The sequence below is a fragment of the Mesoplodon densirostris genome, chromosome 16 (genome assembly GCF_025265405.1).
Source record: "Mesoplodon densirostris isolate mMesDen1 chromosome 16, mMesDen1 primary haplotype, whole genome shotgun sequence".
NCBI lineage: Eukaryota > Metazoa > Chordata > Mammalia > Artiodactyla > Ziphiidae > Mesoplodon > Mesoplodon densirostris.
In genome coordinates, this window is record NC_082676.1 from 51,749,072 (window position 1) to 51,767,902 (window position 18,831).

The following is an 18,831-nucleotide window of genomic DNA, read 5'->3' on the forward strand; positions in this document are numbered from 1 at the left end:
AACCTGCAACATCTCGGAGGTATGCCTAACCTGTCCAACGTATGTGAAGAGTACTGTGGGGCCTCATGATCAAGGGTACATGTAGGCCCACAAAAGAAGGTGAACTAAACAAACTCCACTTACGAATTTTAAGGAAGGCTAGAAGAAGAGGATTAAAGCCAAATCTGTCCAGACCAGGTTTGCTCAACGCGTGGACCACAGACTATCCACATCAAAATTACCTGGGGTGCTCCTTCAAAGTGCAGATCCCCTACACCCCATTAGGAGCCCTGTGGGCGGGGCCTGGGAACCTATGTTTTCAACAAGCTCCCCATTTCCGTCCCACCGATTCTTTCCTGTTCACTAAATGAGATTTGAGCACCACTGGCCCACACCAGCTGGTCCCCTTTATTCCGCCTTCCCCTGCCTTCGACCTGACTATGGATGCAGGCTGGAGGCTGCGCTGCCTAACCTCGGGCAAGCCTCTCAGAGCCCCTGGTTCCCCTACGTAACATGGGGAGCCCGGCGGGCCCGCGGCGAGGCTGCCAGGAGGCCTCGCGCGTCAGCCGCCGGACGCACCGTCGGCGCCCAGGAAGCGCCGGCCTCACCTGGCCGCCCGAGTCCCGCCCCTCTCGGCCGGCCCGGGCTGCCTACCTTCGCAGATCTGCTCCCACAGGTTCTTGCCGGGCAGCTCCGCAACTTGCCCCGGCGAGACGCGCATATCCAGGGACACAGGAGACACGACGGGCCCTGGCGTCCTGGCGGTGATGGACGACTCAATTGAAAGCGCCCGTTCCAAGCGCTGAGAGACGCTGGACACCCGTCCCGGCGCCGCCATGGCTGCAGTTTCCACGGCAACCACGCTCCCCGCGAGTCCGCGACCCGGAAGGAACCGCACCTTGCGGGGGCGGGCCAGCGAGTCTAGATTGGCTTCCGGGTCACGGCGGAGTGGGTTTTCACGTGGAGGCGGGGAAGTTTGGCCTTCGGGTGAGTGAGGAGGGCGCCTACCAGGCAGGACGGAGCTGGGGCTAGAGACTGGGCCTGGGGACTTACGCGGAGAACCGAGGGACTGGAGGACGACCCGCACCCTCAGATTCAAGTCTCCCCCGTCGCCGGTGTGCGCTCGCCCCGGCCTGCGGCCGCAGTCTCCAGCAAGTTCTCCCGCCTTGGAGCTCGGCCCGGGACCCGGCGTAATCCCTCCTTCTGTGTTGGTGCGGAAGCTTTGGCGCGGTAGAGCCTTTGAGGAGGCAGTTTCGCCTCCCGGCTCTCTTGCTTCCTGCTAGTGAGCCTGCAGTGGGAGTGGGGTGTTGGTGCCATATGCGGAGAGCACAGGCTCTGAAGTTAGGCGGGCTGGTTTCGAATCCCTGTTTTACCCCTTGCTGGCTTTGGCACACAGGGCAGGTAAATTAAAAGCCTCCAAGCCTCAGTTTTCACGTCTCTGAGATGGGTTACTCATACCGAGCCTCACGAGGCTACCGCGAGACTTTAAAAAGCGCTTTTGGAGAAAGCATTTGCGTTCGCAGGAGAAGCTGTAAGGTTCATTTCCTCTTCCCTTTTCCTTGAAGGAATGAATACATTTAGGATCTCAGGTTTGAAGAGAAGGATCTTCAGTGCTAAAGAGGAGGATGCTACAGTGATTTGAACGGCGGAGATGGGGAGAGAAGGGGATTAAGTTGGGGACAGCCTCTCCTTGGCTTCTTTTTCTTATTCGATCTCTAGACCACTCCTCCATTTGAGGCACCCTTGGTGCCCTTGACTCCACCCTCTCCACGTTTGCACCTTCTCCCTCTCCTTTGCAGGCCCCTCTTCCTCAGCCCACCCATTTAAACGTTAGTATTCCTTAAGTTTCTGTCTCAGGCTCGTTCTGTTCAAGGCTTACTTACCATCCATATATTCCTAAGTTTACGTCACCCATGTCAGCCCAGTCACCTCTGAGCCTCATCCACCTGTCCACCAACATCTCCACATGGATATCTCAAGGCATCTGTTCCAACCAGCCTGTCTCCTTCAGCCCTCGCCTCCCCCGCTACCACCCCACCTCAGTTTCTTTGTCTTAGGGACTAGCAGCACCATCCTGCACTTGCCCAAGCTGGAAACCTCTGTCCTTCAGAAAGTTTCCTGACAACTGGTAGGCCAGATTAGATGACCTGTCTTACCCTGACCTTACCCCTGTGCTTGCTTTTATCACCTGTATCATTGTTAACACACGTCTTTCCCACCCACACCTACCTGCTTCTTGATGGCAGAGTCATCTCTTGTTCACCTCTGTGTCTCTAGCATTCCTTCCTTCGTTCAGTGAGTATTTATTGAGCACCCGCTCTGTGCCAGGTATAGAGCTGGGCCCTGGGAATACAACAGAAAACCAGACAGACAGGAGTAAGCGAGTGAGTATTCCTTTGGCTCTCCAGGTGCTCCTGGAGCCAATTATGAGTGAACTTGAGCTACAGCTCTGGCCTAGCCTGGCTCTTTGAAGCAGCTAAAAGTAAGGTCCAGTATGGACCCTCTGGGCTCTGAAGAAAGCTGCAGGATGGAGAAGCTCCCTGGCCTTTCCCGCCCACTGTCCAAAGCTCCTGTGAGAGGCCGTTTGTTTCTGGATTCCTTGAGTGTCACCATGTCATCTAGTCCAGGGAGCAGGAACTGGGGTGGTGACTGGTGTGAGAGACGTAGTACAACAGGAAGCTGAAATGTACTTGAGGACCCAGCCCCTTCTCATAGGCGCCTCCTTGACCCCCACCCAGCCCTGCCAAAGGAAAAAAAAAAAAAGCTGAGTGTTCAAGGTTGCTCTGTGCTTTCTCCAATCATTAAATGTTGACAATTTATTTGAAAAATTAAAAACAGTGGATGTGTTAAAAATTAAAAACAATGGATCCCCCACAGCTGGATGTGGCCTCCGTCTCCCTCCCCTCCCCTCCCCCTCCCCTCCCCTCCCCTCCCCCCTCCCCTCCCCCTCCCCCTCCCCTCCCCCTCCCCTCCCCTCCCCTCCCCTCCTCCCTTTCCCCTCCCCCTCCTCCCCCTCCTCCCCTCCTCCCCCTCCTCCCCTCCTCCCCTTTCTCCCTCCTCACTTCCTTCCCTCCCCCTCCTCCTCCCCCTCCTCACTCCTCCCCTCCCCCTCCTCTCCCTCCTCCCCCCCTCCTCTCCCTCCTCCCCCTCCTCCCCTCCTCCCCCTCCTCCCCTCCTCCCCTTTCTCCCTCCTCACTTCCTTCCCTCCCCCTCCTCCTCCCCCTCCTCACTCCTCCCCTCCCCCTCCTCTCCCTCCTCCCCCCCTCCTCTCCCTCCTCCCCCTCCTCACTCCTCCCCCTCCTCACTCCTCCCCTCCGCACTAGCCTCTGATCTGATCTGGTTCAGTGCCTCTTTTATGGATAGGAAAACTCAGGCCCGGAGAAGCCAGTGCTGTGTGGCAAGAGTATGTGAGTCACCATTTGAATGCAGGTGTCCTCAGCCCCAGCTGGGGCTCCTCACCATACCTTGCTGCTGCTCTCATTACTAGCCACATGGGAAGGTAATTAGAAGAGTAAGTCACCCTCGGTGCGTGCGGGGGCAGTTAATTTTCAGACGCAAAGCTGAAGCGCTCTTTAGATGAAGCAAGGGAATGGATTAATTGTGACACAGTTACTGCCTCTGGTGACAGCAAGAGGAGCTGACCTCAGGATTTCTGTCCCCTTCATCCAGTAAAAGGTAAGCCCCGGGGGCCGTGCCTGGCCTGTGGCTTGAGTGCAGTTGTGCCCTCAGTGGCTGGCACAGGATACGTTTCTGGAGAGAATGACTAGGCTTAGAGGTTTGAGGAAGAGGATTAGGAAAGGGAGTCAGTGATGTACCAAGCACTTTCCATGGATTATTGTTTATTCTTTCCAACAGCTCTTTGAGGAAGGAAGTGTTATCTCCCCCCATTTTCAGCTGGGGAAGTTAAGGCCCAGCGAGGATAGGTGGTTGACTTAAGGTGAGGGAGCAGCTTGGATTTCAGCCTGGGGCTGTCAGGATTTAAACTCCATTCTGTTTCTTTGATCATATTTCCCTTTGCTCCACAGGAATCATGCCCATTTTCCCAGCCCCTAACCTTTCAGACCATCCACTCCAGGAAACGTGACTTTTGGTAATACCTAGTGGAATTGTACTCAGGGTGGCTTGGCATGGGGTTAACTTGTACCATTTCTTTTTTCAGGAATGATCACTAAGACTCACAAAGGAGACCTGGGCCTTGGGCTCCCAGAGAAAAAGAAGAAGAAGAAAAAGAAGGTAGTTAAAGAACCAGAGACTCAATACTCGGTTTTAAACAGTGACAGTTATTTTGCGGAGGTTTGTCCCACAAGAGCCACATCACCCTCGAAGGATATGGTCCAAGAGCAGGCACCCGAAGTGCCTCTAATGAAGAAAAAGAAGAAAAAGAAAGGTCAAAGCACCGTCTGCGAGGAGCCCCTAGAACCTGAGACCATGTTACGTGCCAAACGGATTGAGCCATCGCCCAGCCCCAGGAAGCAGACACTTGGTCCATCTGAGTCCCTCGGTAGGGAAAAGAAGAAGAAGAGAAGGTCCATGTCCCCTGGCTCAAGGGTGAAGACCTCCCCAGACCCCAGGCAGGGCGAGGAGGTGACCAGAGTTGGCAAGAAGCTCAAAAAACACAAGAAGGAGAAGAAGGCACAGGGAGCTGCAGCCTTCTCAGCCAGGGACCCTTGGTTCTGTGAGGCCAGGGATGCTTTGTACACTAGCTCAGTTGGGAAAGGTGGCGTCCCTGAGCAGGCAGCCTCGGGACAGAAACGGAAGCAGGGGAGCCCCAGGGAACACAACATGAAGATGAAGAAGAAAAAGAAAATCCACCAGGAGGGAGATATCCCCCTGGGGCACCCTGAGCTCTCCAGGTCTGTGGAGAGCAGCCGTAGGAAAGGAAGTAAAAAGAAGTCAGTCAAAGTTGAAGCTCCAGAATACATCCCAATAGGAGAGGACCCCAAGGCCCCTGTGAAGAAGAAAATGAAGTCCAAGAAAAAGGCAGAGCAGGCAGACACTGAGGAGCCAGCTCTGAAGAGGAAGAAGAGGAGGCAGGAGAGCAGAGTAGCAGGAGAACCTTGGGAGGAGGTAGGCTTCCTTCAGAAGCACACTGTTTTGGGAGAATAGGGTGGAAGTTGGGAGCGTGTGTGTGTGTGCACGCGCACACACAGGCACTCAGCTTTTTAGCTGCCAGAGCCCTGACTAAACTGACTTCAGTCAGAAAAGGGGATTTATCAACACATGTAACTAGAATGTTTGAGGGCTACTACCTTCAGGTATAGCTGGATCCAGGTGCTAGTGTAATAGTCTCAATAATACAGGGATCCCTTGCTATCGAAACTTTACCCAAGTTCTCACTATCTGCACTCAGGATCTGGATTAATTAGAATAAGCTTTTCAGATAAATCCCTGTGTTTCTGAACTCTTGCCACTTGCTATCTAAAGCTCAGGAACCAAATAATTTGAGATAATATGATGTCCATAGCTATCTGCGCTCAGGATACACAATTTAGGGATCAAATAGATTTAGATTGCAGGAGATGCCTGTGTGGCTTTCCCTAGCTCCGGGCTTTGTATTTTTCAATGCTGGTTTTAATGTCAGGTTCCTTCCCACCCCAACCCCGTGGTGAGATGCTCCCAGCATCTCCAGCCTTTCTTCATAGTAGTTAAGCCACCCCCAAAAGGAGAGGGGTGGCCCCTCCTAAACTATTACAGGGAACGTCCCAGCACTGCTCTCCCAGATCTCAATTGGGTCACAAACCAGAAGCCCAGATCTGAAGCCAGTGGGCAGGGGCCGAGGGTGTCAGTCCCACTGGAACTCCGCTCTCTGAAACTGGGGGAGCTGGTTTCTGAGAGGAATACCGGGGCCCTGTTACCAGGAGGAAGGGAGGGGATGGCGGCCTGGTGAAGATGGCAGAGATGTGCTCTCCACCCTGGCGGGCTTCCTTGACTGGGGAGGGGAGGGAGGAAGCGGTCTGAGCACTGGGACTCGGCAGGCGATATGAGGGAACAGAGCCGTCCAGGGCTCACCACAGTGACGCAGGGTACCAGGCAGAGCACACCCGAAGCGAGGACGTGGCAGTTGTCACTGCTGAGGGACTAGGGGAAAGTGGCCAACCTGAATCTTACTGTCAGATGGTCCCGCAGGGGCTGAGGCCAGTGAGAGAGGGTGGCCCGGGAGAGCATGGCCCATGCAGGCCCAGCAAGGCTTCTGTGTGGGAGCTGAGACCTGTGAGGGCCTGGGGCCGCCTGTGCCGAGGGAGCAGCAGGTGCAGAGGCCCTGGGAGGAGCAAAGAGGCTGGCGTGGCGGGAGCCAGGCCAGCTGGGGTCCCAGCAGCGTCTGGATTTCCATGTAAATGAGATGGGAGCCCCTGGAGGGTTCTGGGGAACGGGTGGTGTGACCCAGTTGAGGTTGGTTTTATTATTTTTTAATTGAGACGGCGTTGACATATAACATGATGTAAATTGAGGGTGTACCCGAGCTGCTGTGTGAAATGCACCAGTGCTGGGGGCGGGGAAGCAGTTAGAGCCTGTCCTGGTTGCCCAGGCAGGAGAGAAGGTACCGACCAGAACTTCGGAGCTGGGGGGCTGGGGCGGGGTATGGAGGAGAGAACCGGGGGGATTCGGGTTTGCTGCAGGCCCCCAGCCCTACCTCTGCATTCCCTGGCCCTCGCCAGCCCCTCCTCCCCCACTGTCAATGGGGGCCTTGGCCTTTCTCCTCTTGCTGGTTTGGTGTCACCCTGGGAAGTGAGGTGACGCCTGGTGGGAAAGGTTGTGCTCTAGGCCTGTGTCGGGAGACCTGGGTTAGTGTCAGCCCTGTCCCTGAGCTGTGGGGTGACCTCACGATAGTCACTTCACCTCTCTGAGCCTTAGTGCGTCCATCTGTCAGATAGGTCAGGGCCACAGTCTTCAGGACAGAATTGGGGAGAATCGTGGAAGAGAAAGGATGGCAGGTGTTCTGTGGGCGTAGCGCTCCAGTCTCGAGTCTTTTCTGGACTCTGTTGAGATCTCATCCGGCTGGGCTGCCAGGGCAGAGGCCATCGTCCGCTCGAGCCTTACTCCTTCTGCCCTCTTTGCAGGAGCCAGACACGGACTTGGAGGTAGTGTTGGAAAAGAAGGGCAACATGGACGAGGCGCACATAGACCAGGTACGACCGGTCCTCGTCCTCCCGGGCATCTTCCCTTCCCCAGACGCACACTCGCCTCCCGCCAGGCCATGAGATCCTGGTCCCAGAGGCATCAGGGACTCCAAAGGCAACGAGGCCAGCCTCTGCCGCCTCTCCAGTGGTGGGGAGCCTGTGGCCTCCCCCACTTCATGCTGGGAGAGCTGTTCATTGCCTTGACTTTGGCTCAGGGGCTGTCTGGTCCTTCAGAATCCCAGGCTGAGGTTGTCCTCCTCATAACCACTGCAGGGGGAAAAGGGGACATGTCCCTGTGACCTGCAGCCAGGCAGTGGGCACGTGCTCTGCCCGGCCCACGCGTCACCACCTCCTGGCCTCCATTCAGGAGCATTTTATTTATTTATTTTTTTGGTCTTTTGCAACTTTATTTAAATATAATTGACATACAAGAATCTGCACATATTTAAGGTGTACAATTCGATGAGTTTTTTTTTTTTTTTGCGGTATGCGGGCCTCTCACTGCTGTGGCCTCTCCCGTTGCAGAGCACAGGCCCCGGACGCACAGGCCCAGCGGCCATGGCCCACGGGCCATGAATTGCCTAGGCACCTTTGTAAAAAATCAGTTGAGTGTGTGTGTGTGTGTGTGTGTGTGTGTGTGTGTGTGTGTGTGTGTGTGTGTGTGTGTGGTGTGGGTCTGTTTTTAGACTCTTGTTGAGTTTCATTGATCTGTATGTCTATCTTTACACTAACACTTCATTGTCTAGATTATTGTAACTATATAATGTCTTAAATTAGGTAGTATAAGTCTCTAGTATTTGTTCTTTTTTAAGTTGCTTTGGCTATTTCAGGTTCTTTGCACTTCTGTATAAATTTTAAAATTAACTTGTTGGTTGCTACCAAAAAATGCTGCTGGGATTTTGATTAAGACTGCCTTGAATCTACAGACCAATTTGGGGAGAATTGACATCTTTTTTTTTTTTTTTTTTTTTTTCTTTTTGCGGTATGCGGGCCTCTCACTGTTGTGGCCTCTCCCGTTGCAGAGCACAGGCTCCGGATGCGCAGGCCCAGCGGCCATGGCTCACGGGCCCAGCCGCTCCGCGGCATATGGGATCCTCCCAGACCGGGGCACGAACCCATATCCCCTGCATCGGCAGGCGGACTCTTAACCACTGCGCCACCAGGGAGGCCCGAGAATTGACATCTTAACAGTATGAAGGCCTCTGATCCATAAACATGGCATCTTTGTCCATTTATTTAGGTCTTTCGTTTCTCTCAGTATTGTTTTATAGTTTTCAGTGTACAGGTCTTGCATGTCTTTTGTCAAATTTTCCTTAAGTATTTTATATTTTTGATGCTATTGTAAATAGTATTTCCGTTCAATTTTTATTGTTGTATATATTGCTAGTATATAGAAATGCAGTTGTTGTACAGGAGCATTAGGAGAAGTTGTTCTCTTGTGGACCAGCTTCTGCTTCTGTCATGCCCAGATCCTGTGTGGGAGCTGGACATTCTAGAATTAGGATATTTTTATGATCCTGGACCCCAAGGCCTATCAGGACAGCATAGTAACCACATAGGTACAGCCTTGGGCCATTACTAATGAGGTTACTTTGGCAGTCACCAACCTCAGGACCCCCATGTAGGTGGCTGTGAAGACCAAACGAGGCCGTTTGGGAGGCGCTCAACAAGGGCCTGCCCGAGACCTGTGCTTTGTAAGCGGCAGCCGTTCACCTGCCTGCATCCTCACGCTGTGTCAGCCAGTAATTGCTGGACAGAAGCAACAGGGTGTGATGTGGGGACGGCCCGTGTCATGGCCCTGCCGCTGCAGGAGAGAGAAACGGAGGAGTGCTTGCAAGGCAGCCGACTACAAGGAGGGGGGCCTACAAGATGCTGCTAGGAAGTTCCTAATGCCTTTGGGGTGTTGGGGGCCTCTCTCCCTGGAGGGGAGGGCCTGAGGTAGTTGGGGCGGAGAGGCTCAGTAGGATGATGCTGACAGGGCCCAGTCCAGGGCCTGGCACAGAGCACAGGCTCCCCAGAACCAGGGGCTCCCCAGCCTCCTGCAGGTCATCGTTTGGGGACGGGGGCCCGGGCTGCAGTGGCTGGTGGGGAGAATGGAGGTGGGGCCCTGACCCGTCCAGGCCCAGCCCCTACCCTCGGCGCCTCTCCCAGGCGTCCCGGCGCTCACAGGGGCAAGGCCCACCACACACCTCTTTGCTTCTTATGAATTCGTGCCTATTAAATACCTCACGGTTTTAAAGAAAACTTCTGTTTTGGGTTACAGATGATCTCAATGTATGTGAAGCTTTCTGCCCCAACTCTCCCTTTCTTTTTCTGGTAAAAAGTTCATTGTGTTAAAAAAAAAAAAAATACGGGGCGGGGAAAGCAAACTGAAATCCTACCACGCAGCGGTCTCCAACTTTTTTGGCACCAGGGACCAGTTTTGCGATGGGGAGCAGCAGATGAAGCTTCACTGGCTGCCGCTCACCTCCTGCGGGCCGGGTGTTGGGGACCCCTCCTACCACCTAATAGTCATCACTGTTAACCCTTTGTTGTTATATCCTTCTAGATTTTTCCTTTGTAACTGTGTATGTGTGATTTTAAAGCAGCGTACAATCATGCTCTGTATACTGTTCTTTTCACTTTTTTCATTTAGCTGGTGAGCTGCTTTCCGCTTCAGTGAGTGCACATCCACATTGTTCTCCGTCAGCAGCATGACTCTGACATAGGAATATACCATCATTTCTCTCATCCCTACAGCTGCCCTTTGGATTTGTTTTATGCAGTTTCTTTTTTTTTTTTTTTTTTAATGGCTGCGTTGGGTCTTCGTTGCTGTGCGCGGACTTTCTCCAGTTGCGGCATTGCGGCGCACGGGCTTCTCATTGCGGTGGCTTCTCTTGTTGCGGAGCATGGGCTCTTGGTGCATGGGCTTCAGTAGCTGTGGCTCGCAGGCTCTAGAGCGCAGGCTCAGTAGTTGTGGCGCACGGGCTTAGTTGCTCCACGGCATGTGGGATCTTCCCGGACCAGGGCTCGAACCCATGTCCCCTGCATTGGCAGGCAGATTCTTAACCACGGCGCCACCAGGGAAGTCCTGTTTTATGTAGTTTTGAACTATATGAATCTTCACCTAATTTCAGCCTGTGGTAGATTAGAAGAGAAGAGGAGGGGCCACAAACTGGGAGCAGCTAAAGTCACACCTGAACCCTTGGGCCCTAGAAGCTTCTGTATCAAACCACAGGGTCACTAGTGTGCTGACTGTGGCCTTGAGCCTCTCTGGTAACAGTGTGCAAGGTGTCCCTGCTGTGTGCCAGGGACTCTTTGTCTTACATTCTGCACCGCAATTCATCGTGGGGCTGGGGGCTTTCTTACACCAACCAGCAATTCCCCGACACCACGCGGTGTCCTGCAGTTCAACTCAGTCTGACGCTGTCTATCTGGAGATACCGTCAGACCGCTCAGGTGAAGGGCTCAGTCCCGCCAGACTGCTCTCCACCCCTGTCCCCCGTTCAGACGCCAGTCTTAGGCCAGGTTGTCACCTGTGCTTCTGATCAGAGCTACAGATCAGAGGTTCCAAAGACCTCCTCCTCAGCTTCAATTAATTTGCTAGTGGCACACAGAACTCAGAGAAACATTTTACTCGCCAGATTACTGGTTTATTATGAAAGGATATAACTCAGGGACAGCCAGGTGGAAGAGACGCACAGGGCAGGTGTGTGGGATGGAGCGTGGAGCTTCCATGCCCTCTCCGAGAGCTCCGCTCCCCAAATCTCCAGTGTTCACCAACCCAGAAGCTCTCCGAACCCTGACCTTTTGGGTTTTTGTGGAGACCTCATTACAGAGGCAAGGTTGATTAAATCATTGGCCATTTGGTGGCTGAGCTCAATCTCCTCCTCCCCTCCCCTCCCCAGAGGTCAGGACTGAAAGTTCCAGCCCTCTCATCGGTGGTTGGTTCTCTGGCAACCAGCCCCCATCCTCAGGTGCTTACAAGTCACCCAATTAACGTAACAAAGGACACTTTGATTGTTCCCATCACTTAGGAAATTCCTAGGGTTTTTGGAACTCTGTGCCAGGAATGGGGATGAGTTTATATATATATATATATATATATTTCTTGTCATATATTTCTTACTATAAACCACAGTATCGCAGTTCTCCATCTCCCATTTATCCTCCAAGGTAGCTGATATTTCCATCTCTTTGCAGATAGATAGACCACGGTACAGAAAGATTAATTGACTTACGCAAGACCACACAACTAGTTAATGGCAGTGGTAGGATTCAAACTAGTCTGTGCCTGACTCCAGAGCCTGTGTTCTTTCTAGAAGATGATACTGTCAGCAAGAAAGTTAACTACAATATCTTCTATACAGGCAGGGCTTTGGGCATGTGTTTTGAGAAAATTTCCACCCCAGATGGCTCTTACAAACAGAAGAGTTTCTAATGCTAAAGGAGGATAAGCTTCAGTGTCTAGGAAGAGTCATTCTTTTATTTATTTATTTATTTATTTGGCTGCACCACTCAGTGCATGGGGTTCCCCAACCAGGGATTGAACCACTCGGGCCCTGGCAGTGAGAGTGCTGAGTCCTAACCACTGGACCGCCAGGGCGTTCCGCTGGAAGATTCATTCTTAAGGAATGGAAAAGAAGGGTGAATGAGGCCTGCACGTTTTAGGCCAAGGGATTGCCCCTCACATGATTAGAGGGTATTTTTGACAAATGCCTCCCCCCGGTCTGCAGCAGAACAAAGCTGTCCATCCCCCTCCAGTCCCCCCACCCCACCTCCTCTCTGTCCTGGGTTTGAAGCTCGAAACCGGCTGTCTCACTGTGCTCTTTCCTTTCCTTTCCCTTGCTCAGGTGAGGCGAAAGGCCTTGCAAGAAGAGATCGATCGTGAGTCGGGCAGGACGGAAGCTTCTGACACCAGGAAGCAGACGGTAAGTTTCACGCTGGGCTCTGCGAGGGGTGCTCCCGCCTCCTCCTCACCTTGCAGGGACGGCAGACCAAGTCCATATGGCCCAAAAGCAGCCCCCGCCCGCCAGCCGGCTCCCTACTCCACAGAGCTCGTCCTGAGCTACTTTCCTTTCTTGGGAAAGGGGTGCTTGCCCCGCTCCTGGAGAGCTGGCCGCTTGAGCTAAGCAGCCTGGATCTTGTCTCTGGCTCTGGACGGGCGGGGTGTCCCAGTCATCAGTCGCTGGGGGCACGTGATGGCGAGCTCCTCCCAGCAGTGGGTGGTGCCCTCAGAAAGCTGCTGGGACAGGGGCGGGGGCAGAGGTGGCAGGCCTGTGGTCCAGTTGGGATGGGAAATTTCCAAACCAGGCCCAAGGAGATGGCACGGGAGAGCGTATGGCATGGGGACCGCGAGGTCAGGCTGAAGAGAGGGACAGGAGGGTGCGGTGGGACCTGCTGGAGGGCGTTTATGTGGGGCAGCGGGGACTGGGGTAGAGGAGAGGGCAGAGGGGAGAGAAGAGAACTTGTTAATAAACGACGTGGATTTGGGAGAGGGGGACAGAGGATCCAGATGACGGAAGGACTTGCTTCCTTGTAACACTGTCTTAAGCTTTCCTAGTGCAGCACAGAAAAGAACAAGTTGCTTTGGATCAAAAGACCTGAGATCAGTTCCTGGCTCTGCCACCTTCTATAGTTATGAGCCTTTAGCAAGTAACTTCCCTTCTTTGAGCTTCAGTTTCCACACCTGTAAAATGGGACTCATGCTCTGGCCCAGAGGGATATAGAATGGGGCTTTGTTATGTCATTCCTCTAGTGTCTCCTTTCTCTCCATCCTCTTGAACTGGGCAGAGCTGATAAGATTCCATGATTGAGTGAGGAAGGCCAGAAACAAGGCAGCATCATCCAGAGCAGTGGCCCAGAGGCTATACCTGGAGGGACCTGACAGCAGGAGGGTGGTCCGGGGGCATAGGGGCGGGGATCTTCTGGGGATGCTTTAGGTGGCCCTGCCTCCTGAGACCTGGGGCCACTTGACTGCTGAGGCACGTGGTGGGGATTTGAGACCGGGTCCCCTCTCAGTGGGTCGGTAGCCCTGTGAGAGCAGGCTCACAGGACTGGTCAGCCTCTGGCAGCTCTCTCCCCAGACCCGGTGCGGGGCTGTCAGAGGTGGTCTCTCCTAGAAAGTGAAGGCTTGGCAAGCAGTTGTTAATGCCTGTATTGGGGGCACTGTGAAGCTCGGAGAGCTTGTCACCAGTTCACTCAGGGCAGCTAGCTGTAACAATGACTGGTTCTTACTGTTCTCCCAAAGCCGACCTAGAAATAAGTGCTAGGCTGGCATTTGGCTCACAGGCGGAGAGTTCCCAGGCGGCACAGAGGTCGGCAGTCCTGGCGGGGTGGGGTGGGCAGATGACCAGTTTTCGAGGACTTAAAGCGAACCAGGCGTTGGGCTCTGAGTTGTTGGTGTAAAACCTGATTTGAGCCTCAGTGAAGCTCCGTCGGGGGCTGTTACGCCCCCGTTTTATAGATGAGGACATTGAGGCTCAGGGGTTAAGTTACTTGACCAGGGTGACGCAGGCGGGGCTCAATCCTAAGTCTTCGAAGTCGCAGTCTTCATGGGGAGCTGGGTTTCTGGCCTCGGCCACAGACACGGGAGGGAAGGGAGTCTTCTCTTGGGCCACTGCTCTGAGGGGCTCTCTTGCATTTTCCCAAACCTGGCCGACTCGTGCGTGGGTTGTAGAGTGCTCTGGGCAGGAATCGGGGCCCCCGAGTTCCTGGGCTAGCTCAGCCTCCGACTCGTGTGACCCTTCACTTCCCGGGGCCTCCACTCCTTTCCTGCTGTGAAGTGCAGCGCTTCTGCGAAGGGAAATGCATTTCAGACTCCCGCTTGCCCTCTCCACCCTCCAAAGGACGGAAACCTTAGGCTGATGGATGAGTAGCCAGCTGGTGAGGTGTGTCGTACTGTCTGCCGTGAATTGGGGGAGAAGGAGGAAGGCAGGCGGGCAACTCAGTATGAAGGGTGGGCTCTGGTGTGGGCCAGACCCGAGATGGAGTTCCAGCAGGGTTACCAAGTAGGCTTGTGCCCCCAGTCCAGCTGCAAACCTCCATTTCTTCATCAGGAGAGTGGGAACCAACAGTATTCCTCACAGGGCTCTGGTTGGAGTTAAGATAATCCACTGCTGTGCCCGCAAGCACTGCCTGGTGCGCAGTAAGCCTTTGATCATCTGGATCCTCCCTGGCAAGGCTGGGGGCTGGGGGCTGGGGAAAGGAAGATGCTTTGGAAGCCAGGAAAGTAACCACCTGTTTTCTCTTACCACAGGGAACTCAGTTTGGCCAATGGGATACTGCTGGCTTTGAAAATGAGGAACAGAAACTGAAATTTCTCAAACTCATGGGTGGCTTTAAAAATCTGTCCCCTTCATTCAGTCGCCCCCCTAACATGGTCGGCAGGCCCAACATGGCCCTCAGCAAGAAGGTGGCCGACACCCTGCAGCAGAATCTGCAGCAGGACTACGACCGGGCCGTGAGCTGGAAGTACAACCGGAGGGCCGGCCTCGGCTTCTCCACGGCTCCGGACAAAATCTTTTATATTGACAGGAATGCATCCAAGTCAGTCAAGTTTGAAGATTAAACTCTCCTGTCTTGTCCCCCAGAACGGTTCTGTTACACAGATGAAAGCCATAGGACAGTTGTCTCGAATCAAACTCCTGCAGAGATAAAGGACAACTATGTTGATGTGCTTGGACAAAGTGGGGTGAGGGCAGCTCGTTTCAGGAACGAGGAGAACATGTGAGTGGCTGAAACCTGCTCTTTTCTGTGTGAAGCTTCCGTCCCTATTGAAGACAGTGAGTATCAATAGCAGTAGCTCACACTTGTCCGGTGCTTACTATGTGCCGGGCACGTATGTGTCTTCCTTGCATTAATGTGTTTAATCTTCATGATTCTGAAACAGGTGCTATTATTATCCCCATCTTATAGATGAGGAAACTGAAGTTCAGGAATGAACTAATAACGTTGCCTGGGGTCACCCAGCCAGTGAGTGCCAAGTGTACCTTTGTGCCCCAAGACCGATGTCACTGTTCACCACACTGAATGTCCCCTCTAGGGAATCTCACCCAGAATACTCATTGAGGATTAAAATGCCTCAATTGAGGAAACAGAAGCTTTTTACATGCCTAGATCTCAAACAGGAAGCAGGATTAATGTAAACAGGGAGAAGCAAGCTCATTTTCCCTCCCCCTTCTTGGAGTAGCCACAGGCAAAGAGGCGTCTGGCTTGCCACCAAGCAGATGTGGCTGAGCTTCCTCTTCTGCTGGGAAATGTGTTTCTAAACCCATGTTGCCTTTTGCGTCTGCCGTCCTTCCACCCCAGTGGCAAGCTTGCGTTTAATCTTCCTGCTTTAACTGGATTCTGAACAGGCGTTTTAGGGAGCAGGTGGTTAGTCCTCCACACGAACGAACTGGAGGCACATTAATTCCCAGGGACGTGTTTACTGGATTCTTTTCAATCACGAGGAGGAGAATCCCAGGCGACTTCCCTGGAGGAGGTCGAATGCCGGGAGGCACAGACGTGGGGATGACAGGGCATTGCCTCATCAGCCTGGGAACAATTTCCAAGCCTTGACGCTACAGCCAGCCTCACAAAGCTCCAGGTATAGCCACCCGAGTGACATGTGACCACCTTCTCCGCATTCACCTAGCATTTTGCTTCCCAAAATACCAGTTCTGATTGGGCCTTTTTCACACCACTTGACTTGAACTCCTGCTACAGACATCGTGTCTCAAGCAGGCCTGGACAGCCAGGAAATTCAGCCTCTCACGTGGCAGGGAGTCCTGTCCTGTCGTAGGGGTTGATTCAGCTTCCCATGAAGGAAACGAATGTTTCCTCTCTGCTCCATCATCCTCAGTGTTGGCTCCATCAGGCTGGTGGAAAGATGGCTGTAGCAGTTCCAGGCAGCGTATCAAGACACTAGACCATTACAGAGGAAGAAGAAAAACCTTCTTGTGGTTCAAGGAAACTTCCAGAAGCCCTTTTGTCATAACTCATTGCCCAGCAGTGGGTCACGTACCCATTCTTGAGCCAGCCCCTGGCATGTGGAGGGAGACTCAGGCCAGTCAGGAAGGAAGACTGAGGTTTGGATGCTGGTGAGATGAACACGGGTCCACTACTGCCCCATGGGGCAGAGGTGAGGCAGGCCTGCCTGGGCCCTGAGCAACAAGCATCGGCCAGGTCTAGAGTCCTACAAGTCTGTGTTAGCAGTGATTCAGGTGGGCCACTTCCCTCAGAAGGTGAACTTGGCCTTTCATGGATTCAACCTTGAGATGCATAACGGAAGAGGCCTACGAGGTAAGATTCTGCATTTGAGTTAGCTCTTCAGGGCACATCCCCTTCCAACAGGGGAATAAATCTTTCCCAGTCTTGATCCACACTACAGGAACTTGCCGAGTGTAAAAGGAACCAACCAGTGCTTCTCTAATCATTTTTATCTTGCTGAGAGATCACACTACAGTTTGGGCCTGCTTGGCTGTCAGGAAGGATTGTGCTCAGCCGTCTACTGGGTGCTTCCGGAGAGTGGCTGAGCGATTTTCCATGGCCTGTCCCCACAGTGGTAGCTCTCATTAGGGTGTGGTGGTCAGGCCTCTCCCCTCTTGCTGTTCAGTATCTTCAGTCTGTGTGTGATAGGATTTGACTTTCTAGCTCAGTGTGGCTGAATGAGCTCCACTTGGCTTGGGAAGGTTTATTAAAGTCTGTTCCTGAAGCAGGGTCTAAGCAGAGAAGGCTGGGCAGCCAAGACGGCAAGATGCCAAGTGTCCTCAGATTGAACTTATTAGCCTTGTCTTGGCTGCTCTCATAGGTGCAGACCACTGTTGCTCTAGTTGCAGCTCCTGCCCTGCAGTTAGCTGGGCCTCCGTCCTTTTGTAAATTGAACAACATTGTCTTGAGTCACCTATCCCCCTTTTTCCCCATGTCCTGGGCCCTCCTCAAGCTGTCTGCAAGTTTTTGTGGTGTGATTTCCCATGTTGTTCCTCATTTGTTGACTCCGTGTAGCACACAGCCTGTCTCCACTGGAACAAGGCGGTTTTTGGATTTTTACTCAGAATCTGGGAGAGATGGGTGGGAGGTCTAGTATTTAAGCACAGCCAAGGTCTTAGCTGAATGTATAACAACCCTATTCTCGAACTTGTTGGCTGTTTCTCCCTTGGGGGTTGCTCACTGACTGACCCCCCTCCTATGGCAAGGTCCTTCCCTCCTTATAACTGCCTTTATCCAGCCATTCCCCAGACCTCGTGATTCTTAACCACTTTTTTATTCCTTGGGATGATTCCTGCTGTTTTGCCTTAGCCCGCTAGGCCCCTCCCTGAGGCCACCTTTCTGTAACTAGGCTGGCCCATCAAAAGTATTTGCCAGATAGACACAGTTCTCCCCTTAAAAACTGTGTGTTCAGCTCTGCAAACTTAGAACTGTTCAGGTTTGTGGTTGGAATAATGCCCGCATGCCCCACCCCCCCACCCCCTGTCCAAGTCCTAATCATTGGAACCTGTTAATATGTTGTGATACAAAACAAAAGGGAGTTTAAGGTAGCAGATGGAATTAAGTTTGCTAATCAGCTGACGTTAATATGATTAGACTGGGCCTGCCCAGATAATCCAGGCTGAGAAGTAGAAGAGAGGACAGAAATCAAGAGACTTGCAAGAAACGCTCACTAAGCTGTCACTAGTTTGAAGATGAAGGGACCACCAGCCAAGGAATGCAGGTGGCCTCTAGAAGCTGGAAAAGGCAAGAAAACTGATTCTCCCCTAGAGCCTCCGGAAGGAATACAGCCCAGCTGACACCTTCACTTTGAAGGTAAGCCCACTGGACTTCAGACCAGTAGAGCTGTAAGGTGGTAAAATTGTGACGTCTTAAGCCACTAAGTTTGTAGTAATGTAAAGCAGCAATAGAAAAGTAATACAGGCCTCGTGCAGAAGTTCTTCTCACTTTCACCTTATTTCCTAAAACTTTTTGATTTTTTTTCTGTTGTTGTTCCATCATCCTTCATGTAGTAGTAGTAGCAGACTTCATCTCATGTAGGCCATGGTCTTCAGAGCCTGGCTAATTGATTTAGTAACAGGCTGAGGAAACCACACAAGAACATAGAAAATCTAAGCTTCCACCTGGGCCAGGTAACATATGGTTCAGAGGCTGCTTTGGTGTAACGGCTACCTGACCGAACGTGAAAGTCCAAGTCCAGGTTAATGGAAGAAGAGCATTAGGAATTCACTGACTCAGGCTTGGGCACTGATGCTGTCTGATGTGTACAGCCTCAACGCAGATGACTTAAAAGTGCGTAATTTGTAAATTTGCCGATTGATTTTCATTTGAATAGTATCATATAGTAAAAGTGGTATAGGAAATAATTTTAATGAAATAATTTTGTGAAATAAAGGCCACTTGGGAACATTTGAGCAATACCACCGTGCTTTCTGAATGTCTGTTATGTTCAGTTGAGGTGCATTCTTCAGTACACGCTGTTCCTTAACGGAGGCCATTTTCTCAACAGAATCCTTGCATTGGGGTGGGGTGGGGTGGGGCTCACTATTAAGCTGGCCGGAAAATCCATAGCATATTCTTGGTCCCAAGCTATTCAATTAAAACATGAGTTTATGTAAATTAAAAAAAATTATTTTAGCTACTTTTACTGTGTGAACTGTAATCAGGCTTTTCACAGAGTAGAGGTGAAATGTAGTCTTATCTACATTCAGTGTATACCTTCCAAAAGTACAACAGTTCGGGGGCACTTTTAATCCACAACTTGGATGCATTTTCCTGCACAAGG

The 18,831-nt window shown here is 52.4% G+C and overlaps 2 protein-coding genes across 9 annotated transcripts in view; one reads left to right on the forward strand and one right to left on the reverse strand.

Annotated features, from left to right (window-relative positions):
- The window catches only part of IQCK (IQ motif containing K), a 128,625-nt gene extending 127,444 nt beyond the window's left edge, over window positions 1-1,181 (reverse strand). For all 6 annotated transcript variants that reach the window (XM_060079374.1, XM_060079372.1, XM_060079370.1 and 3 more), the window contains exon 1: window positions 634-1,181. In XM_060079374.1, coding sequence (XP_059935357.1) covers window positions 634-817 — 184 coding nt within the window. In that variant the 5' untranslated portion in view covers window positions 818-1,181. The remainder of the gene's footprint in view (window positions 1-633) is intronic.
- KNOP1 (lysine rich nucleolar protein 1) lies at window positions 897-18,548 on the forward strand. 3 transcript variants are annotated; one of them, XM_060079362.1, is made up of 5 exons: window positions 897-966; window positions 4,139-5,046; window positions 7,038-7,106; window positions 11,930-12,007; window positions 14,335-18,548. In XM_060079362.1, exons 2-5 carry the CDS (start codon window positions 4,141-4,143, stop codon window positions 14,644-14,646), a joined length of 1,365 nt encoding a protein of 454 aa, XP_059935345.1. In that variant the 5' UTR covers window positions 897-966; window positions 4,139-4,140; the 3' UTR covers window positions 14,647-18,548. The 3 variants fall into 3 exon arrangements, with proteins under 3 accessions (XP_059935345.1, XP_059935346.1, XP_059935347.1); XM_060079363.1 differs by having other exon boundaries at window positions 935-1,190; XM_060079364.1 differs by lacking the exon at window positions 897-966 and adding an exon at window positions 1,222-1,380.
- The last annotated feature ends 283 nt before the right edge of the window (window positions 18,549-18,831 follow it).